This window comes from Lichenostomus cassidix, chromosome 2, assembly GCF_008360975.1.
Source record: "Lichenostomus cassidix isolate B80296 chromosome 2, HeHo_3.0, whole genome shotgun sequence".
Taxonomy (NCBI): Eukaryota; Metazoa; Chordata; class Aves; order Passeriformes; family Meliphagidae; genus Lichenostomus; species Lichenostomus cassidix.
In genome coordinates, this window is record NC_139482.1 from 141,032,093 (window position 1) to 141,053,033 (window position 20,941).

At 39.3% G+C, this 20,941-nt stretch overlaps 1 protein-coding gene across 2 annotated transcripts in view; it reads left to right on the forward strand.

Annotated features, from left to right (window-relative positions):
* The window catches only part of NSMCE2 (NSE2 SUMO ligase component of SMC5/6 complex), a 129,457-nt gene that overhangs the window by 106,990 nt on the left and 1,526 nt on the right, over positions 1-20,941 (forward strand). Inside the window, exons 5-7 of one of the 2 annotated variants that reach the window (XM_085053561.1) lie at positions 10,419-10,468; positions 18,371-18,456; positions 18,793-18,899. In XM_085053561.1, the coding sequence (XP_084909687.1) occupies positions 10,419-10,468; positions 18,371-18,412 (92 nt within the window). In that variant the 3' untranslated portion in view covers positions 18,413-18,456; positions 18,793-18,899. Of the gene's footprint in view, positions 1-10,418; positions 10,469-18,370; positions 18,457-18,792; positions 18,900-20,941 lie in introns of those variants that run through there. The other variant, XM_085053560.1, reaches the window with a different exon arrangement.

Genomic DNA, 20,941 nt, shown 5'->3' on the forward strand with positions numbered 1-20,941 from the left:
TGCTCCAGCAATCTTCTGGGCCCCAGAGACTCCCAGTGGGGTCTCAGAAGGGCAGAGCAGAGGGGCAGAATCACCTCCCTGGACCTGATGCCCACAGGGTTTTTGCTGCAGCCCAGAACATGTTTGGCTTTCTGGGCTGCAAGAGCACATTGCAAGGTCCTGTTGAGCTTCACATCAACCAATACCCCCAAGTCTTTCCCCTCAGGGCTGCTCTTAACGCATTCTCCACCCAGCCTGTGAATGCTGAGATACACGATCAGGTGAAAAGAGGGAGGTTAGAAAAGCAAAGACACGTGTATAAACTGCAAATACTAGTTGAAGTTGTGACTGATTGAAGTCACTCACTGATAAAAGTCTAGTGACAGAATAAAATACATGTATTGTCTCTATGACACAAAAATGTTAAATCAGCAGAGTTCTGTAAATATAGCCAGTGGGAGGTTTTATGTTGGATTTGGTTTTTTTGGGGTTTTTTTTAGGCTGCCCCTAAAGGAACTATCATTGCTTACATACAAATGAAACAGCCTAAAAGGAGATGTTGCTTCAAGTTTTACTTAATTAACTTATATATTTTGAATACATAAAACGCAGATAAAATGGAAACCAAAAAAATCTTTTTTAATAAATGTGTTCCAGCATTTGTAAATGCAGAAAGGAGAAAAGGATGCTTGAATGAATTGGTCAACATGGTATAGTTCAGCTGTATATTTTCCACAGTTAGTTTCTAAGCAAGTGTCGTTCTTGTAGCTCTTTTCTTAATTTTTTCCCCTTGTTATTTTTTTCATTGTAATGAGCACACAAAGTCTACCGTTCAAATAAGATTGCCATAGAATACACACATCTGTGCTAAAAGATTAGTGGTCTGCAGCCAAGTATTGGCACTGGTACTGCTTTCAAGGTACTGAGGAACTGCATCTTACATTAGGCAGCATGTGATTAGAAATAACCCAGGAAGCAAAGGGAAAAGCTTAAAACTTTATTTGTCCCAGATGAATGCAGCTCTTGGAGCTGCAAAGTCATTCTCAAGGTTTTTGGCTCTCATTTTCAATCCGTTGCTTCAGCTGCACAGTAGTGCAGCTTCAGCAGATGTCAGAGTGGCCCCTTCTTTTTCCTTAGTAGGGCTGCAAACTACCCAAGAGTAGCTGAACTTTTTTCCTACTTCTTAATTACTATAGAAAGGGAAAGGCTGCTGCTATTGCTTTCTCTTCCTGGCTTATTTTGAAAGAAGGACTATTGTCTCCTGGTGTTTTGAAAGAAAGAGTTTTGGACTCTAGAAAAGCCTTGGAACTCTAAACCTCTGATGGTAGGAGGCTTTTGCAGAAAAAAGCACCAAACTCCCAAATATGACAGATCTGAAGTGCTGTCATCAACATGTGCTCTGTGAATCTTTCGCAGTTACAAGGTCAGAGGCAGGTGTAGATTCCTTTGCTCAGCTGACTTTCCTGAAGCACTGTGTAAGACTCTCCAGCACCTGACTTGGTGCTTTCTCTGCCAGCACCGTGGCTGGGCACCCTTGCTGGAATCACCCACAGCAGAATCACTTTCAGTTTTACATAGCAGGTACTCGAGCGAGACATTAATAGAAAGTTGCATAAAACACCAAAACTGACAGACAGACCATAATTTGGGTTAGTTTGTGTGTCCTTACAGTACCAGATTCTGAGGCAGACCTAAGTTTGGCCACATGATTTAGATAGTTATCTCAGTCTATACTGATGATTGCTGTACATTTTCAATTAGCAAGTTGGACAATAATAATAATAATAATAATAATAATATAGTTGGTTCTGATATAAGAACCTTCCTGACCATTCTATACTAAAATTTCTTTATCAGCTCTCCCAGCCCTCATTTGCATGCTGAAGAAGGGAACCACATTGTAATTTGTGTCCCAAAACAAGCCCTCAGTAAACCCTCAGAAAACTACCAAATCCTTGTAAACTGGACTGCGTGGCAGACTGGTGTGCCACTGCAACAAATAGTAATTACAGGCATGCTCGAAGCAAGGCTTTCATAAAACTGAATGAAAAGTATGATTCATTTCCCAGGAAGACCGACCCACCCATTCAACCATTGACATGTCTGTGGTCTTCTTTTGCTCTTCTTTTTCTGAAGTTTCAAAGGGAAATAAAATGTCTGAAATAGAAGACCTGCCTGAACATATTCCTCTTCTGTATTTAAATCAATTTGTAAAATAATGTTTTGATTATAAGGTTTCCTAATTTCTTAAGTGTTAATAAGTCTCTGCATTTTCACCCATCTGCTTGTGCACTAATGACAAATAGTGCTCAGTGGATTAAATCTTCTGTTGGCCTCTGATAAGAGAGTTTCCATCATTTCCAATCATATTTGAATATAACTTTCTAATACTGTTAAGTACTCTATTAAAAAAAATTACATATAGCATTAAAAAGCTGTGTATTATCTCAATATAGCTATATATATTATCTCAATATAGTTAATTACTTTTGGAACGAAGTTTGTGATGTTGTACTGCTAACTTAAGATTTCAGTTAGAGACTTGCTTTTACAATAGTATAATCCTTAACCCACTTTAAACCTTCAAACATCCAATAACTAGATCTTTATGATGTTGCATATGAGAAAAGATGCCTGTGGCTACCTATGCCAGACATGTTTACAGGATTAAAGTGAGAGTGGAGTAGGGTGGTGCAAATGCGACAGGTTTGTACCAGTTTTTTTACCCTTTTTCAGGGTTTTAGATCAGTGTGAACAGGGTTCTAATTATATTCTTTCAAATAAAATTTCCCCCACATCTTCAAAAGCATTGTATTATTTGATATTTGTAATTGTATTTGATTTTTCATGCATGTATATGCTTTGTCTAAGTATTACTTAAATTCTAAATTTTGTATGATCAACAGTCTAGAAAAAAATTTTTCTCAAGATGTTGGCCATGACAGCAGTATATGTAAAGAGGGATTTACATCCTTCAGCAAATTTAGGAACTTCAAGATGACTGTGAAACGCAATTGACAAGATTGCTGGTACTGCCCTTGTGGAGCTCACTTTATAGTCAGGATTGCAATATAAAGTCAAATTCCCTAGTTCAAAACTAAACCAAAACGAAAAGAACCCACTGCATTTGTGATTCTCTTGGAGGAGTACAAAGTAATTCATAAGGTCCTTAGAAATCCACACTTGTCAAAAGTGAAAAGGGATAAAGTAATGTACATTCTTAGATCTATTGCTGTGTCAGTATGCAGACACCAGAATGCATAACTTATATGGCAGTATATAACAGTGTATATGGTCAGTACCAATATCTCAAATGCAGCCTCAGTTTACCAAATCCAGCCAGTCAAAACAACCAATTAGTCAAAGATGTATTCCTGTCTCCAGAGTGAACTTTACTCTGGTGGAGACCTGATTAATGTGCTTTGGAGACCTGTAATGAGAGAGAGCTTAATTGTTCAGATTCATCAGCTTGTGAAGGTTTTGGATGATCCCACCTAAACCTGCTCAATCGGCATTCCAGAAGGCGCAACCTGTGTGTTTAGCAGTGGTCGTGGTTTGTTTAAGCACGCAATTTAACCTTAAACACCAAGATTTTCAGTAATATTTTCCATTAACTGAAGAGAAGCCCTCTTCTAGACAACTGATCTTATTTGAGAAGTTTCACTTTATATGCTGCACGAGTTATTATTAATTCTGTGTGTAGTGCCATTACAGCACTGCCTGTTTGCTATATAAAGATGTTTTCCCTCTCCCAGAATGTTCGCCATCCACGATAAGTGAGAGGAGACAATGAGAAAGCCATACAAGGAGAGGAGGGTGTGGAGTGAAACAAGAGACGGATAAGATGGCAAAAAAAGAACCTGACAGATAGGCCTCTTGCAGGAGCAGGCTCTGGGAGCACTTTGCCTGCAAGGATCTTCTGATTGCTGCTGCACCCAGCTGTGCTGGTGCTCCATGGAATCACCCACTTCGCCTCTGCTGGGGCAGCACTGCAAGCCTTGGTTCTCAGCTTCACTTGTTTATTCCAGAGTGTCCCTTTGCTTTTTCTTGTGCCACCCCTTCATGAGAAACACTCTCCAGCAGGAAGGAAGCCCTGTAAAATAAATTTGCCTTCCCTCAAACTCCCCCTTCAATGACTTCCATTGTAGAAACACTAGTAATCCCCAAACCAGCGCTAAACTAACCCTAATAATATCCTTTTACTGATGAAAAGAAACTAAAATTGCTCCGTAAGTAAAAGCTGTATGCCTAGCTAATCTGTAGAAACAAACATGTTGCTTGTACACAATCACTCTCACTCCACCATCTGTTTGCTTCCCATAACTATTGCTTTGTCTTTAGTGAAGTGTTTGTTGGCTTTTCTAGATAAAGTTGTTTTTAAACTTGCACAACTTTGCAGCTGGACACGTAAACTTGTAGCAGTGAAAATTATGAAGAAGGAAAGTAGAAGGTGATTTTGACAGAGAAGTAAGATTCTGTTCTGAACCGAAGTGAAACATGTCCCAAAGGAGACAGCAGATTTGAAAATAGCACTTAAGGCATACAAGAAGACAAAGTCAGAAAGAAGAAACACATTTTTCTTCTTTTGACAGAAATCTGGGAATAATGAACCCAGCAGCTTCTCTTTTATGAAATCTCCAGCCATCAGCATGAGCCACAGTTTCCATTTCTATCCACCAAGTAGGTTTCTGTCTGAGAAAAGCTGGGCAAAATTAATTGGCTTTTATCAGTGAATGCAGAGTCACCTGTGATCATGGAGAGCGTATCAAGGTCAGAGAGTTGAGAAAATGACCTGCTCCTCCTTTTGAAGAGCTCTTCTGACAGATCAGCCTCTATACCTTTTACAGAGAAGTAGGCTGAAGCTTTCGATGAAAAAATAAGAGCAGAAATACTAACCTGTTATTCTGTCTTTGACAAAATAATTCCACATATAGGATTTAGCTAAATGTGTTGGACTATAATAAGCTGTTACAGACTTGGCTTGTTTTCTACTTTTGCTATAATTTTATATATTTCATTGTTCATGAGATGGCTGCAGTAGCTCTGCAGCAAAGTCGTGTCAGGGAAGATGCTTAGAGACCTATGGGTAATGCCAAAGCCATGGAAAATATGGAGAACCTCGATGTTCCAGAAAGAACTTGTGGACTGCTGCAGTGCATCTTAGGTGTTCCAGAGGAACAGCAGGAGAGGTACTGAAGCAACCACATATACATGCAAAGTAAATAGTTTGTTCTGCCACTGCATTAGCAAGGAAACCACTTCAAACAACTCTCTCTACCTAGGGAAAAATGTAGTAATAATAAGCAATAGCATAAGTCTCCACTCCTTGCCCCAGAGGTTGTCTACTAATCCTTAGGAGCCTTTGCACTCTGCAGGCTTCCTTTTTCTATCCTGATTTGTCACTGAAAAAATATTTGTATGGGGCAGAGGCATACTGCAATTCAAAAAAAATATATTAGAGAAAAAATGTGTGCCATTGAATTCCTTTATATATGAAAAGTAAACAACAAATGATGTAGGCTCTCTGAGGAAAACAAAAACTTGCTAAAGAAGCTAGAAATCCCTACTGCTTGTGAGTTGCTGGAAGCCCATTGTGCTGATGCTTCTGAAAGGGAACTGAATGCACTTGCAAGGGTTTTCTTTCATTTCAAAAGCATTCTCTGGTTTGAGATCTCTCCATAGCTAATTAAACCAAGAACACAGGGCGACATTAGTTATGCACCAGAGTGGGAGTCAGAAGATGTGAGTTCAGTTCCCAGCCCTGCCACTGACTTCCTGGGTGACCTTGGGTAAGCCTCTTGATGTTGATTTTCAAAAGACCTCTAGGGCCAAATTTTCATATTGAAGTTTGATTTTCAAAGGAGCTCAGTATCTAGTGATTTCCATGATGTTGATTATGGCCAGAATTTCAAGCAAGCTCAGCAAGAAATATGCTGAGCTCATTTGAAAATCAGGCTCTTAATCTTTTTCTGCCTCAGTTTCCCATCTCTGACAGTGCTGGTGAAATATTTCCCTCATCTATCCTGATTGTTTAGACTGTAGCTCTGCAATGCCAGAATTGTCTTTTCATGAATGTGCATAGTGTCTTGTACAATCTTGTTTAATCTCTAGTATGGTTTTTAGGCATCACTGTAATGATTGTTACAGCAGTGTTCTGTTTTAGCAAATAAACTAATCAGAAGAAAGCCTAATTATTGTGCTGTTTCTTGGATCTACGTGAAGATCTATACTAATTTGTTTAGTTTACTTGGTAGGATGTCATGTGGAAAACACCAAAAGCTGTATTTAAGATCAGGATATGTAGGTTAGCTGACTTCTCTCATCCAGCAGGGACAGTTAATCTATCAGAGCAGCTGGTTAGATCAGTTCAGTGTGATTTGATTTGTCAAGAAACTTATTGACAGCCTCCTACTACCTTGTTATCCTTGCTTACAGTCCAATTGTTCAATAATTTGCTGAAGAAAATTTTCAGGCACTGAGTAGTGTGAATTTCCATACATTTTCCTGCCTCCCTGGTTAATGTGATTCTGTTTGTAGTTCCTACTGCACCAGCTCTGTCTGCACTTTTCCCACACTGCTTTCATGCTCTTGCAACATCTCAGAACAACATAACATTCTCTGTTGGCAAAGGCATAGAGTGCTTCTTCGCTTCATAAGTGCTGTTTGCTTCCTGGGACCCACTACAACCCATTCCTGAAATTCCAGATCAGCATTGTCAGTGATAATCGAGCTCCTGGTTTCAAGCTCTGTGCTGTACAAGCCAGAGGCCAAATGTAGTAACCCAGGAATGCGTGATTGCAAAGACTGTCACTTCCCAAGGAACTCTGCTTACTGCTAAATGACTGCCCTTTCCACATACCTGTGGGTGTCACTAACACGGTGACTCTTCCCTGCTAGGTTTGTCATATACAGGTGGCCAGCACCTCAAGCAGCTGAAAGTTTGGAAGTGATCATTTCCTCTGTTTACAAAACCAGCATGTGCTTGCTCCTGTTTTCCAGATTCCCCTTCACTCCCTGGCTAGAAACAGTTGTTATCATTCAAGTATGTGCCCTCTGAAAAGTCCTTTTGATACTTTAGATATTTTCCTTTATGTGAAATGGGATGTTGTACCTTGATCAGCTCTGCAATGAAAAAATTAGCAGGTCACCTCTAGGAAGTGTATGATCTCAGCAGTTTTTCAGTTAAGGCTGAACATATTTTGTCATGGGGAGAGCTTAACTGTGCTATTTGTCTGTGACGAGCATTTTCTATTGTTTCATTTTTTAAAGGATAGACTTCCTTTGTGGCCTTTACTAAAAGTACTTTTCATTTTCTTGATCTAAAAAATAGTGTCCTAAATTGTGTTGCATGTTCTAGTATTGGCATGCATGCCATGCCAAGGTGGTATCTGATTTTAAAGAGCTGTTATGTGCCAGGGCTGGTATCTGCTAATAAAAGCTTGAAATCAGGAAAATACTGAAGATGATTTGGGTTTAAGAGACCTTTAGAGATCATCTAGTTCCAACCCCTCACCCATGAACATCTTCTGCAAAATCAGGCTGCTCAAAGACCTGTCCAACACTTTCAGGTATGGGGTGTCCACAGCTTCTCTGTTCCAGTGTCTCACCTCAGTCATAGTAAAGAATGCCTTCCTTGCACCCAATCTAATCTATCCTCTTTTAGTTTAAAAGCACTGCTCCTTGTCCTGTTGCTACAGGCCGTGGTAAAAAGTCTCTCTCCAACTTTCTTCCAATCCCCCTTTATATATAGACTTAGTCCTTAAAAGTTTTCCATTCCTTCCAGTTACTGAACCCAATTCCCCCATATTTTTACAAGCTGTATCAAATGTGTTGAGAAGGAGGACTTTTAAATTACCTGTACGAACCAGAGTCCCAGTAACACTAACCTAAATTCTGAGTTGTAAGGCTGTGCTTGATTTCTGATGTGAAAGAAGTGCTGACAAAAAGGTGACTCCTTAGGGTAGCTCATTTGTATTCAGTTTTGGTTTCCTTCTGTAATTAACAGTTTGATTGTTTCACTTATATTAAAATGTTTATTTTGAGATACAAACCCTCGATCTTCCTCAGCATACATGTAGGAATTATATATGTTTCTACAGGGGCTTATATACCAACCAGAGAGTGCAAGGGAAGTTAATAGTTCTTAAGGGGAAAACTATAATGTTATTTCATTCTGGTAATAACTATAAGACTAAAATAATGAGTGTAGCGTTAACTCCTTTGCTAGAAAGATGAAGACTGTGCAGGATGCCCTGTGATTTAGCTCTGTGCTTGTTATCCCTATTACAAAGCACCAGTGACACTGCAACTGCTGTCCCATCAATTCAACATTAGCTTCCCTTGTTCTGCTTGTCCTGCTCTGCTATTCTTGTTTCTGCTGCTGTGTACATCTGTGCTGAGGCTGTTCAAGTCCTTTCTCTATCCCAATTCACTCCCCTATTAAACCTGATCTGGAGGAGAAAGTGTAGACACAGAGAGATCTTGAGGGTTTAAAAGGCTGCCTAGTGTTTGACCTTAGTTAAGCCCCTCAGTCATCCCAGCATGTCTATCTTAAAGCAGAGTAATTTCCAGATTGCCTGTTGTCTTCACCATGCAGAATGTCAAGGTGAAGTCAGAAGTGCATGTTTTGTGACATAAATGACAGCAATAGAATGATAATAGTTTTCTGATGCGTGTAGCATTTTGGAAGATGCACTCTGTCAGTTAAACTCCTGGCAAATGAGAATCTGCAGAAAGATATTTAAAATAAATATCAATCAGACTTAAAATTATCTACTAATTACCTTCAGAAGCTACTAGGCTTCTGCAGTTATAATCCGTGAGTATTTATAGCTCAGGGCTCTAGCATTAGATTTTTTCTACTGACTGCCACTCAAGAAGCCTAATCTTACATCACAGAACAGGCTGAGAAAAATCACTGTTCAGCTCTTCCTAACCAATGAGAACATTATGTTTGGCTGCACAAGCCCACTGTGACTTTGTTTTGGAGGATGTCCTATATATTGCAATTAGGAACATTTTTTGTTTCTTTTAGGGAACAGTTTACTGAGCATTATTCCAGTGCAGATCTGCTCAGTGTGCACAACATAGTTCATGCAGGATGTCGTCATACACGCACATGCAATATGTCACCCTGCTTTAATCTAAATTAAAACCATGCAGTTTTATGATTGAGCAATCACAGATCTGTAAATCCATCTTTAAAAAAAAAACCTAAACAACAATTCAGTTTTATTTTCTTTTTAATATTAATTACTTGTATTTTTTTTCCTGTTCTCATGTAGCTTAGCAAAAAAAATATTATTTTATAAATATGACTTACTAGAAAATGATCATGTGTTCTCCATTGCAAGTGTTCTCAGAATAAACAACTAGATATTGTGCAATTACTAGGAGATACTGTTTTTTTCTGTGTTGTATTTTTTGCTTTTAGTGTGGAACTGATGCATTCACTAAGAATGTGTTTGGAAATTGTTCTTACACTTAGTTACTCTTAGTTACTCAGGGGTGAGGCAGTGTGGTCTAATGGGAAAGACAATGGTCTAGCACACAGTGGTTCTGGATGTATTCCTGCCCTGTGCCTCAGTTTTCCATCAATGAAATGGTCACAGTAGTATAACTGAGCTCTTTCTACAGTGATTTGTGTCCAAAAGAAGAATGAATTGGGTGTTAGTACTTCTGCAAAGGATTTGTTGCTTTAGGAAAATTCCTCTTCTAAGGATGTTGTTGGGGCAGAGGGCTGGTGACCAAGGCAGGAGCAGAGCAGGAGATGCAGCCCCAAGCAAGTCCCCAGCCAGTGTCTGGAGCAGTGACAGGCCATCCCAGAGGCATTCCAGGCAATGCAAAGCTGCAGAATTCAGAATAAGTGGAATGATAAAGTTTATATGCAAAACACAGAAAAAAAAAACCAACCTCTATTAAAAAGCTAGGGCGATGAACACAACTTCTCTTTATATATCCTAATAATAAAGCTTGAAAGGTTATGTGGATATATATAGTGCTTCACAGAACATTGAATTATATTCACTTGATGTTACATTTTTAAATAAGTTAAATTCATTTTGGAAGTAGGTAAGAATTTTAGAAAGCACTGTGAAGTGTTGAAATGCAACACTAAGAACAGAATTGCAAATGCTGTCTTTATTAATAGTAATTTTAAAATAAAATATATCACCTAAAAGTTTCTTTCAAGTGCTTCGACATGTCAGGAGTGGAAAAAAGCGTATTATGTTCCCACCATTTTTTTTTCACATTTTCTTATTTGTACTCTTGTCTTATGCAAGAGCAGTATTATATATCAGTCTTCTCGTGGTAAAGAGAAGCACATCTGTCTCCCCACCTTCCTTTGGGTGAAAGGGGTAGTGGATCTGGTTTTCTATACTATAAACCTGCCCATTCTCAAAGGTGACAGATTGTTCTTTCTTGTGCTTTCTTTGCAGTTTCAGAGCTGCTGAGTCGGTGTCATTCTTGCCAATCACAGAATGAACAGGTTAGTGTTCAGGGATTAGAGCTTCAGCACTCTAACCATATCCTTCATAAACATTCCTATCTGTGCCCCACCACATGACAAACTCCATGTGTCTGTGTTTACAAGTCTCCTGGCACCAGGGCACATTATTCTAAGGTGTTTTTAAGGTGTTTTCAGAGAGCTGTTCAGAATAGGAAAACAGTGAAGTCTTTGTCACAAGTCTTGTGAGGAGAATGTGAAGAGACAGCTTGAAATAGCAATCTGAATGATAATCATCTAGGGGTATGATCATTTAGGGTAGCTGGGGGGTTTTCTGCTCGCTGGTTCCATAGCAGCCTGTTGGATGGACTGCAAGGAACCACTGCTACCTGGTCTGCTTGCCCCTTCACTGCTTTTTTTGTTTTCCATCCTTCAGTTACCCTAGAATAGTTCTGTTCAGGAACATATTCTAGCAGAAGCTTGTTCCACCTGAAAATCTGTCACCAGTTCACCTTTTCAGAAGTGAATTTCTACAAGAATTCACAAATGACATACTGACATAGGCAAACTGACTCCCAGCCACAGGGATTACAAGGTACGTGATGTTACCTTTTGTTCAGAGATATCATAGACAAGATTCCTGGTTGTAGAGACTACTTGGTGTGGATTTTTCTGAGACAATATGAGTCAGATTTACAGAATAGACCATCGAGGGACTGCTAGGGACTTGTGCACAAAGGGATGTGGTTCCACTCCACTGTCAATACCAACAGCTCTCCTCTCATTACTCCAGCCCAGCATTAACAGTGCCTTCCTCAAGTCCAGTGTGGAAGTGGATTAGGCTAAACAGCCAAAAGGCACTCCTAGTGCAGAACAGGAGTGTCCACACACTGAGTTAGTGCCAAGTAGTTAATGCATTCTGCATTCACACCCTCGCTTATTTTGCAACAACTTCCCTGTGTAGGCAAGCCCTACATGTTCATGTCATTTGATGGTTAGCATTGCATCAGTGACATTCCAGATTCTGACCACAATGTTAGTAATGGAAAGTGGTTCATCTTCTAATGAAATGGTAGGCTTTTTTTTTCTTCCTGGTTGCATCTTTTGCAACTTTTTCTTTCATGTGCCTGGAGTGAATTTCTTCATTTTTTAAATGCGTGTGATATTCTTCTCATCTCTGATACATGAAATGATGCTCTCTAAGCATGGCAATTGCCTTTATACATTATACTGCATGAAACAGTGATTACTTAGCCTTTTTTCTTCTGAAGAGCAGGAGAAAGCCCAAGTAATAAAAATGTTCTTTACATATATTTGCAATTTAGTAGCTTGTCTCTGATGAATTTTTTTCTCATAAGATAATTCAGTGTTCATCTTGCTTTGCTCATACTGTGGCATCCTTAATACTTGTGCTCCATTGTCATATGCCTGGCATGCTTTCATGGAGACCTAGAGTTTCCTGGTCATTTAAGCAGTCTGTTTATCAGTTTGGTTTATTTTCAGCAAGTCTTTGGTGCTTGACTTGCTTCTTAAGTGCACATGTACACACCATGGGTGATGGTAGTTAAGATGGAAGAATATGGCCCCCTTAGATTTGCCAGAAATAGTAGCTCCTCTGAGCTTACTGATGAGCCTTCATGACATCTTTTTAGGTAATCTTCATCTCCCCCAGCAGCTTCTTCAGGTCGAATCCAGGCAGCAGCAATGAGGAAACTGCAGTTTAAAATATCATCCAAGGACTTTGAAGTTTGGATTTCTCATGTTCCTTTGCAATAACAGAGGGAGCAGCAAAGCTGCCTCTGTGTTTGTCTACCAAATTGTTTGAGTTGTGTGACTTATAATCAAAGATATCCTTTCTCTTCTAGAGACACAGCTTCCACTGCACAGTAGTCTGAATTTCCCGAAATCTAAAGGCAAAGTTGATCTCTTGTCACTTTGAGCAGTGTGTGAGTTTAAGATTTTGCAGGAGTTTTTGTTGGGTTTTTCCCCCTAGGATTTGTAGTCACATTTTGTTATTAATATATTAAAGAGCAAGTTGTATCTACCTGCATCTTTCAATCTCCTTCACTTACATTTCTGTAAGAGTTGTTATTTCTCTAAGTAATAACATTTCCATCAAATCACAGTTTCTCTTCATTTTAAGGCTGTTCCGGAAAACTGGCATCAAGCAGCTCTATCCAGTAGTGAAAGGGTAAAATGGGAACAGTATTTCCATTTAGAATAGTGTATTTTAAAAGACCTGTAGCTTAGTGGGACAAAATACTGTAAAATATACAAGTGCTATGAATTTGATGGCATTAAAGGAGTTTTTAGAGGATTGCTGCTTAGTGCAAGACACTATCCTTTCCTTCCCCACTATTACGTAAAGGAACTAACAATTTGCTAATTCATTCATCTAATTTGTATTTCACACTCCAGGAAAATAAGAATGGCTTATATTTACAGGGTTGGCATTTTATTTTGGATTGACCAAATGCACATCTATGTGCTTTTTACACAAGTACCTGTCAAACAGAGTATATACAAAGCACTTGCCACTAAATTACCAGCAAGTTGCTTGGCCTGGGCAGGAGCAAGTAAATTTGCAATTGCAATCTGGAGCAATGTGTTAGAGGCCACCTTCCTTAGATCAACTTTGTATTGCAACACCAGCCAGTAATCAAATTGTAATGCACTTCAATGCAAAGCCTAGTTTGGCTTGGTTGGCAAATTTAACTATCGCATGCCTCTGGCAAAAAGCAGAAAGCCTTTGAACTGTTTGACTGCAGCTGTAGCTTGCACACCTTATTTTCCCTCTTAAAAATCAAATTAAACTGTAACCTGCAGCCTCTGCGGTAATTTTCAAGGAAAATTAAACTGTTGCTAACCTTTCTAGCAAAGATAACTGTCTCTAATCAAGCTGAAAGGTCCAGGCTGAAATTCCCCTCTCCAAGTTTAGACAAATTCATTGAAGGAAAACTCCAAGGCTTATTAAGTATGAAGATACTACCTCTGACTCAGGAAGTCCTTGGCCACAAATTGCTAGAGACTGGGAGAGTTTGCCAGGAAGGTATTACTCTGTACTTCCCCTCTTCTTTCACTCCTCCTACAGCACTTACTGCAGATCCATCCCTCGGGAAGGACACTGGACAGTTGTTCTGGTCTGCTTCTCTGGACTGAAGGCTGACCCGAATTCAGAGCAGTGATGGGCATGCTGACCCACTTCCAAGCATTACCCATGGTGGTCTCAGCAGTGTCAGGTCCTTCCCTTAGACTTGGCCTTGGCCCTTCCTCACCCCAGAATGCCTTCTGACTCTTAGGGCACAGCTCTGGATGTGATGATGTCCTTCACCTCCCCCACCTTTCATTATTTTCTGTGCCCTGCTGGCAGGAACACTTGGCATCCAACTTGCCCTCAGAACATTCATGTTTTTCTTGGAGCTCTCAGAGATAGGATTTTTCCCAGCCTGGATGAGTTGCTGTTATTTCTATGGAGTCAGCAGTACAATAGACCCTCTTGGGAGCCAAGACCTCGTCTGTCTGGTGGCTCAGGCTCACAAAGACTCAATCCCACATGCTTAACGTTACCCTTTGATTCCCAGGATTAGTGTCTGACGGTGGCAGGTGAGAAGGCAGAACAGCCCAGCACAAAAGGAAAGAAATCAATCCAGTTTACATTGCAACATGTACTCACTGAGGGCCAGGTTAGAGAAACAGAAACTGGGGAGAGGCATTGCTGATACTGGGAGCAATGAGCAGACAGCAGTCTCTTGGTCATAGAAGTAACAATGGCAATGGAGAGGAACTCCATCATTCACATATACATTTGTAACATGTATACTATCTATGCTTAATATAATTCACAAACCAGCAGTTAATGTCTCTGCACTATGGTTTTCCTGTTTTTAAAAGTTGGCTTAAAAGTTCTCACTCTCTCTCAGCAGAGTGCGTAAAAACTGAGCTAAGGCATGTTAGTCACAGTATTATCAAGAGATGAAAGTGATAGAGATATAAATTAATACCAGGTTTTAATTAAAATGGAATAAGTAAAAAAACAGTTGGCAGTTGCAAAAGTCATTATGATGTGTTACCAAAAATAGATACCTTTATAAGAATGCAGTTTTATTACAACAGCTGTAAACATGCTGAGATATCCAGATGGAAAATGTGTTACTAATACTCATAACATGTTTCAGTTGGCTGGAATGGAAAGCTAGAAACTGTTAAGGCACTTAAAATGTGATCTCTCTGACTACCAAAATAAATGTATGCACTTCTGTTACTTAAGGCAACATCTGAATTTCGGGAACAATAACTTAGTGTTTTCTGAGTCTGGTTTTAATTTGCAAGGAAAACTCAATTTTATAAAAATATAACCTGACTTAGCTGAAATATGTATGATCCAGTGTTTTTATTTCTTTCTAATATAGACAGACCTGCAATTTTGATCCTCAAAAGTTTTATACATTTCATTTGGTAAAAAAATCCCTTTGGCTTTAATAAAAACATCTTCAAATATGAGTCTACAGATATAGATCTGCAGTTTAGTGCATCTTACTGACCAGTTTAGGATGTTTGTGCAAATCTTGTGTAATCTCTGCAAAATTTACTGTCACTGAAAAAATTTATTTTCCTTTCTTCTCCTGTAATGTAGAACTTCAAGCAATAACAACAAATCTGTGGGTGGTTTATCTGATTTATGCTAATTTGCTATTGACATGCTTGAGGTATTAGTTGCATCATCCCAGTCTTGCATATTTGTTTTTAAAAATATTAGCTGCTTAAGAAAAGGAAATATTTTAAATAATGATTCATTTGTGCTGTGATCTCCTCTTGAAGCCAGAGCCCCACTCTGATACTGTATAGCAAATCATTGCAAATGAAGTGCAACCTGAAGTGTTTAAGATAAGCTTGCAGGAAGAGGACAGTTTGAGTCCAGGAAGATTAATATACCCAACCTACAAGGAGTAGGTCTTAACTCATGAAATTTCAACCATTAAACATGAGGCATCTGAATCACCTCCAAAGCCAGCATGGGAAAAAGTTACCCCAGCCTGTGATTTCGCTCACATAATTTAGAGACCTGAGGCCTTCAGAGGAAGCTGAAGCACCAGTACCCAAGCTTGAGCTCATATTTTTGAACCTGGATGCTTCACCATAGCCTCCTAAATTCTTGTGCTCGTACCTAAGTAAGCATACACACAAGTGAGGAGGGAAGTGGTGACTCTTTAGCAGTCACAAGGTGCTGCACAGGTGAATACTCTTCCAGAAAAAGCCACATACATGCCTAACTTACAGTGTTGGGCTCTAGAAGTAAAGTCAGAGGCACAAGCCCCCCCATTTTAAAACTTCACCCACCTTCCTTGGCACCTACATATTGATTTAAAAAAAAAGAATAATCTTTTGTAAGCAATCCCCTGTCCTAGATCTTGCAATTACTGATGCTTTTTTCTGTCATTGATATGATGCCCTGTCACACTGGAATGACATGCCAAATTCATGGGTTGAAACAAAAGTACAAAATAGAAAAATGTGATTTTTTTTCCACAGGAAAGATTAGAGCTGCAGTATGTCAAAATTTGCAGATATGTGAATTTAAGGACATTCTGGATCTCTTGTTCTTTTTGACATTACTTATAGTAAAAGAATCACAATAATATTTAAGTAAAACAGCCCATGCCAAAGCTGGCATCTACCAATAAGTCCAATATTGCTTAACCTTGCTTTCTTAGTGGGACTTCACCCATTGCTATTTCAAAAACTTCATTAAAAAAACCCTTTTTTCCTCCAAAAGTTGTACTTTCTTCAAATACTATGTGCTTATGATAGAATAAGCCATATATATGAGCAATCTAAGAGTAATATGTGACAGATTTATTTTCTGAAAACTGGTGACTGACACAAGTGTATTTGTGGTGTCCATATAATTGCATTTTTGGTATTCACAGTGAAATTGTGTCCACTTTTCCATTCTGATTTGCAAATGTTTGCCTTTGTTAGGTGGTCAGTATCTGATGAAGGTATGTTAATATTCTTGGAGATTAAAGCCTTGAAATTATGATTCAGATTGGACATTTGAGCTCCTTTTCCCCAACATCCAGACCCTGTTGATAGAATGAGACCTTAGTAGCAAACACAGAAATCTCCTTGATGATTGTCTGAGTATTCCCATGGTATTCACAGGAGTAGAATCATAAGATGGTTTGGGTTGGAAGGGACCTTAAAGGTCATCTAGTTCCAACCCCAGTATCTGGGGTTAGAGCACCTGGGTCAGAAACATTCCTGAATGATTGGATTCAATATTGAAATTCAATATTGAAATGGAAAGAAGGGCAAGCTCTGTTTAGGAGGAAGGGAAGACACAGAACTAGGCCTGGGATACCCAGAGGGGCTGTGGTGGAGCAATGGCTGCAACATCAGTGCCCAGAGCCCCCCAGGCAGAGCTGTGTTAGCTCACAGGGCAGCGAGCTCAGCCTAGGCTGGGTGGGAGAGGTTTTGGTTGCTCCATGGCTGATGGCTGCTGGTATCATCCGGAAGGTGATGGTATCACACAGGCATGCAGGACTGACCAAAAGTTAGGAAACACTGGTCCTTAATAGATGTGGAAGACTAAATACCAGGGATGCAAAGATTGGCTGATAGTGTGCAACAGCAGCACAAGGAGCCCAGGCTGAGGTGCTGCAGAAGGCAAATAATGAAGTAATTCTAAACTGTGTTCACTTGTGTTTCTGACTCCTGCCTTGGAGTGCAGCTGCTGCAGCTAGAGAGAAAAATGTTCTCTTTGCTTGGGACACCTTGAGGACTGCACCCCAGGGCCCTGCTGCAAAGGCATTGCAGAACTACCCCAAAGGAATGGAAAGCTACGGCAGGTGTTAATTTTGCTGATGTAACCAGATAGGATTCAAAGATAAACAAATGCATTCAACTAAAAGCCTAGATTTACAATAAGAGAGAAGAGCTAGAAGATAAAACAACATGTATGCATTGTATTAAGGCTACACTTAGCTATATATCTCTGTGTATGTGTGTGTATATATTTATTTATTTATTTATTTATTTATTTATTTATTTATCTCTTCCTTAGCCGTGCCTGTGTCTCAGCTTTCTACTCTGTTTAATTAATTTCTGCATGGAACACTAGATGGTGTGCCCCTGGGTGCACAGAGTTGCTTATACCTTGCTTTCTTCTTCTGGTAAAGGTGAGGACCTGCACCTCCTCCAGCTCTAGGTGGATTTATTCTCATTTGTCTGCCCTTCATTCCCTGGCATTGGACCGTGGGGTGTTTTCAGGGAATTGTCAGTATTTCATTCTGCTCCTCCTCCTTAAGGTTACTTCAATAACATTTCTATTGTCTGTAACACTTTTTGACTTTTGTTTTTCACTAATAATAGTCTTATCAAAATAGAGTAGCATGACTTTATAAATTATTCATTATGATAAACAATACATATTCCTTTTAAAGTGTATACGGTATATACAGGCTATACAGCAAGCCCATTTATGACAGTCAAACACAAACTTTTATTGAGGGTAGGACTGCCAGATCTGCTCCACCTCATCCTTTGTTAGGTTCTGGGGGCTCATCTGTGTGTTACTGGGTTTTGGTGAACTTGCATAATAAATACCGAAGGTTTTGCATATCTTCAGGTCGGCCTGCTGTCCCTCCCAGCCCTTCTCTCTATCATTGGCTGAAAATAGCCACACACACACACACACACACACAACACACATACATACAAAGGGGTTACAATAAAAAAATCCACATTTTCTAAAAGACATTATAGTACAGTATTTTTTGCAGCGTTTTGTTCATGTGGTGGTGCAGAACTATGCTGTGGCATTTTAGATATCACTGTGAGATAGTGCTTGGCAAATGTTGGATTTTATTAGCTTATTGTACGTATTGGGAATCAATTCTAAATACTAAATAATTTTTTTTTCAATTCTCCTTTGTCATAAATCAGATCATGGTAATGACACCATTGAACAAATCGATGAAGACATAGCTGTGACTCGGAGTCAGATGAACTTTATTTGTCCCATTACACAGGTATGCTATTGCTGCTACAATAATTGATGGGGAAATAGTTATTTCATGTTCTTCATTGGTTTGTTTATTACAAATCTGCAGTACATGCTAAACAACAATATATTTAATAACAAAATAGAATAACTCTTAAGCATTATCAGAGAAGAGAAATATTGCTTGGGAAAAACCCCTACGTAAGTAGGAATGCAGTTTACCATGCAGGACCTCATCCCACAGTTTGACTGGAATGCCATGTGTGAATGGCAAACACACTTCCTGCCGCTGCACGTAAAATCTCAGAAGAAGCATTTTCATGGGCATTATCCATTCCTGTAAATCAAACCTTACTGATTACAGATGACAATGAAGAGGCCAGTGCGAAACAAAGTCTGTGGACACAGTTATGAAGAAGATGCCATTCTAGAAATGATCCAAACTCAAAAGCAGAAAAAGAAAAAAGTCCGGTAAGCTAAAAAGAATGTGTGGAAAAGCTATTTGCTTTGCTGTGTAAGTGGAATTTTACTCCACTTGTTCTAGGAAATGTATTTGGATTGGCAAAGCTGCAGGAAGTAAAACCTCAGTGTCTGCCCAACTCACAGTCTCCTCATTAGTACTGGACACGTGAAGGAGCTTTTTTTTTTAATGAAAACAATGTGTAAGGAAATACTCAGGAATTGTGTGGGGAAGTTACAGCTACTTGTAGCTGCACAACAGAAGTAAAGAGATTTCATAGAGCTATGACCAACAAAGAGAGACCTCAGTTTCATAAAATTTAGTTGCTGATTTTGTTCCCACTGCTTATGTAGCAAGCCTTGAAGGTAATGTAAAAAAAAAAATTTCCTCTGTGCACCTCCTTTTGCAATTATATTCCAATACAGCTGCGAAATATCAAAACAACTGAGTGTTAAAGTGAGAAGTATGAAACCACAACATTTTAGGTAGAAGAGAATTTAAGAATGATCAGACAGTGCAGTGAAGTCCCTACCGTGATGCAGTTAAATAATTTATTCCTTGTACCACTAAAGCAGTCCATTACTTTTCCACATGAGACATATTTTTTTGAATGAAAAGATGTAAAGTTGAATTTTTAAACCTCAAATTCTCCCCAGTAACTTTGAAAACCTGAATAATTTTAAGAAAAAAAAAAGAAAAACAAGAAAAAGAAAAGAGGCTTGAATATTAACACTTTAGGGGCAAGTTGAGAGGACATATAATTTCATCATTTATTTCACATTTGTTTTTACACCATTTATGCTAGAGCGTCATGCTCTGGGGTTGATGACTTCATGGAAACTTACCACTTGTGGACTTCTCAATAAATGTGCAGATTGCTCAGGAAGGTCTGTCAGGGACCAGCAACCTGATTTCCCCAAAGATAATGCCACAGACAGCTTATTTCCTCCATCCATTGCTCTGGCATTTCTGTTAGGCTCTACACAGTCCTCCATGGGGGTTACAAAGGTGGAGCAGGAGTTTTTATTCCATGCTCCTTCCCTGCTACAGGAAAGCACTGCTATAAAACCAAGCATCAGCTGGGATTCACAGCCACTAGCTCAGCGTCAAGAAAGCTAGAAGAACAAGATGAAAGTACCTTGCTTGTATTATGAAGTCTAGGGAAAAATGTGGAATGGGTACAGTATTCTGGGAATAACAACAAAACCAGCAAGACAGATGGACAGAAATTTGGCTGGACAAATTAACAGGAGTTGGGAAATAGCTCACAAGCTGGAGTAAAGTGAGTGTTCTGGAAGATAGGGAGAGGCTAAAAAGCATGTGCTCAACAGCCCAAAACCATGACAAGAACACCTTCTGTGATACAGAACTGAATTTAGGATGTTAATATCTAAATATTTCTCTGTGTTGTTAAATCCATCAGAAGAATGTCAATTTCGGAGAAATTGTAGTGGATCAAAGGTTTCAACACTACTGAAAAACAAATAGGGTCACATGATTGGATTTAATTTTACCTTTTAAAAAATGGAAGACTAGAGAAACTTGAGTTAAAAAAAAAATTATCAGCTATACAACACCTAGCTTTAAAAGCTACCTTATACCCAAACTGAAGTTACTTGTGCAGTCTGAACACTGGCAGTTCTTAACATTGAGCTTTTACCTTGCAGCCTTACAATTTTTACAGCAGTTTTTCTAGTGTGCTAGAAAAGCACACACACAGCAATGCCACAGCTTCACTGTAACTAAATTAAGAAGGACTCCTTGGTTTTCTCTGCCCAGTCAGACCAACCTACTGTAATTTTCAGCTTTCTCATGAAAATGCAGTTACTTTTGAAAACCTATCATCTGCTGTGGTGGGAAGACAGGCCAGCTGATGCAACAAGTTCCCCATTTGAGTGTCCCTTTCTCGTGGTGTTGCTGGGCTGTGCTCCTGCCAGGAATATTCTTGCGGAGCAGGTGTCCTGGCAGAGCAGCGCATGGCTACAGGATCCTCACTGTGGAATCAGAGCTGTTGCTCACTCTGGAGACACAGAGTGGCTGTTTCCTCACAAGT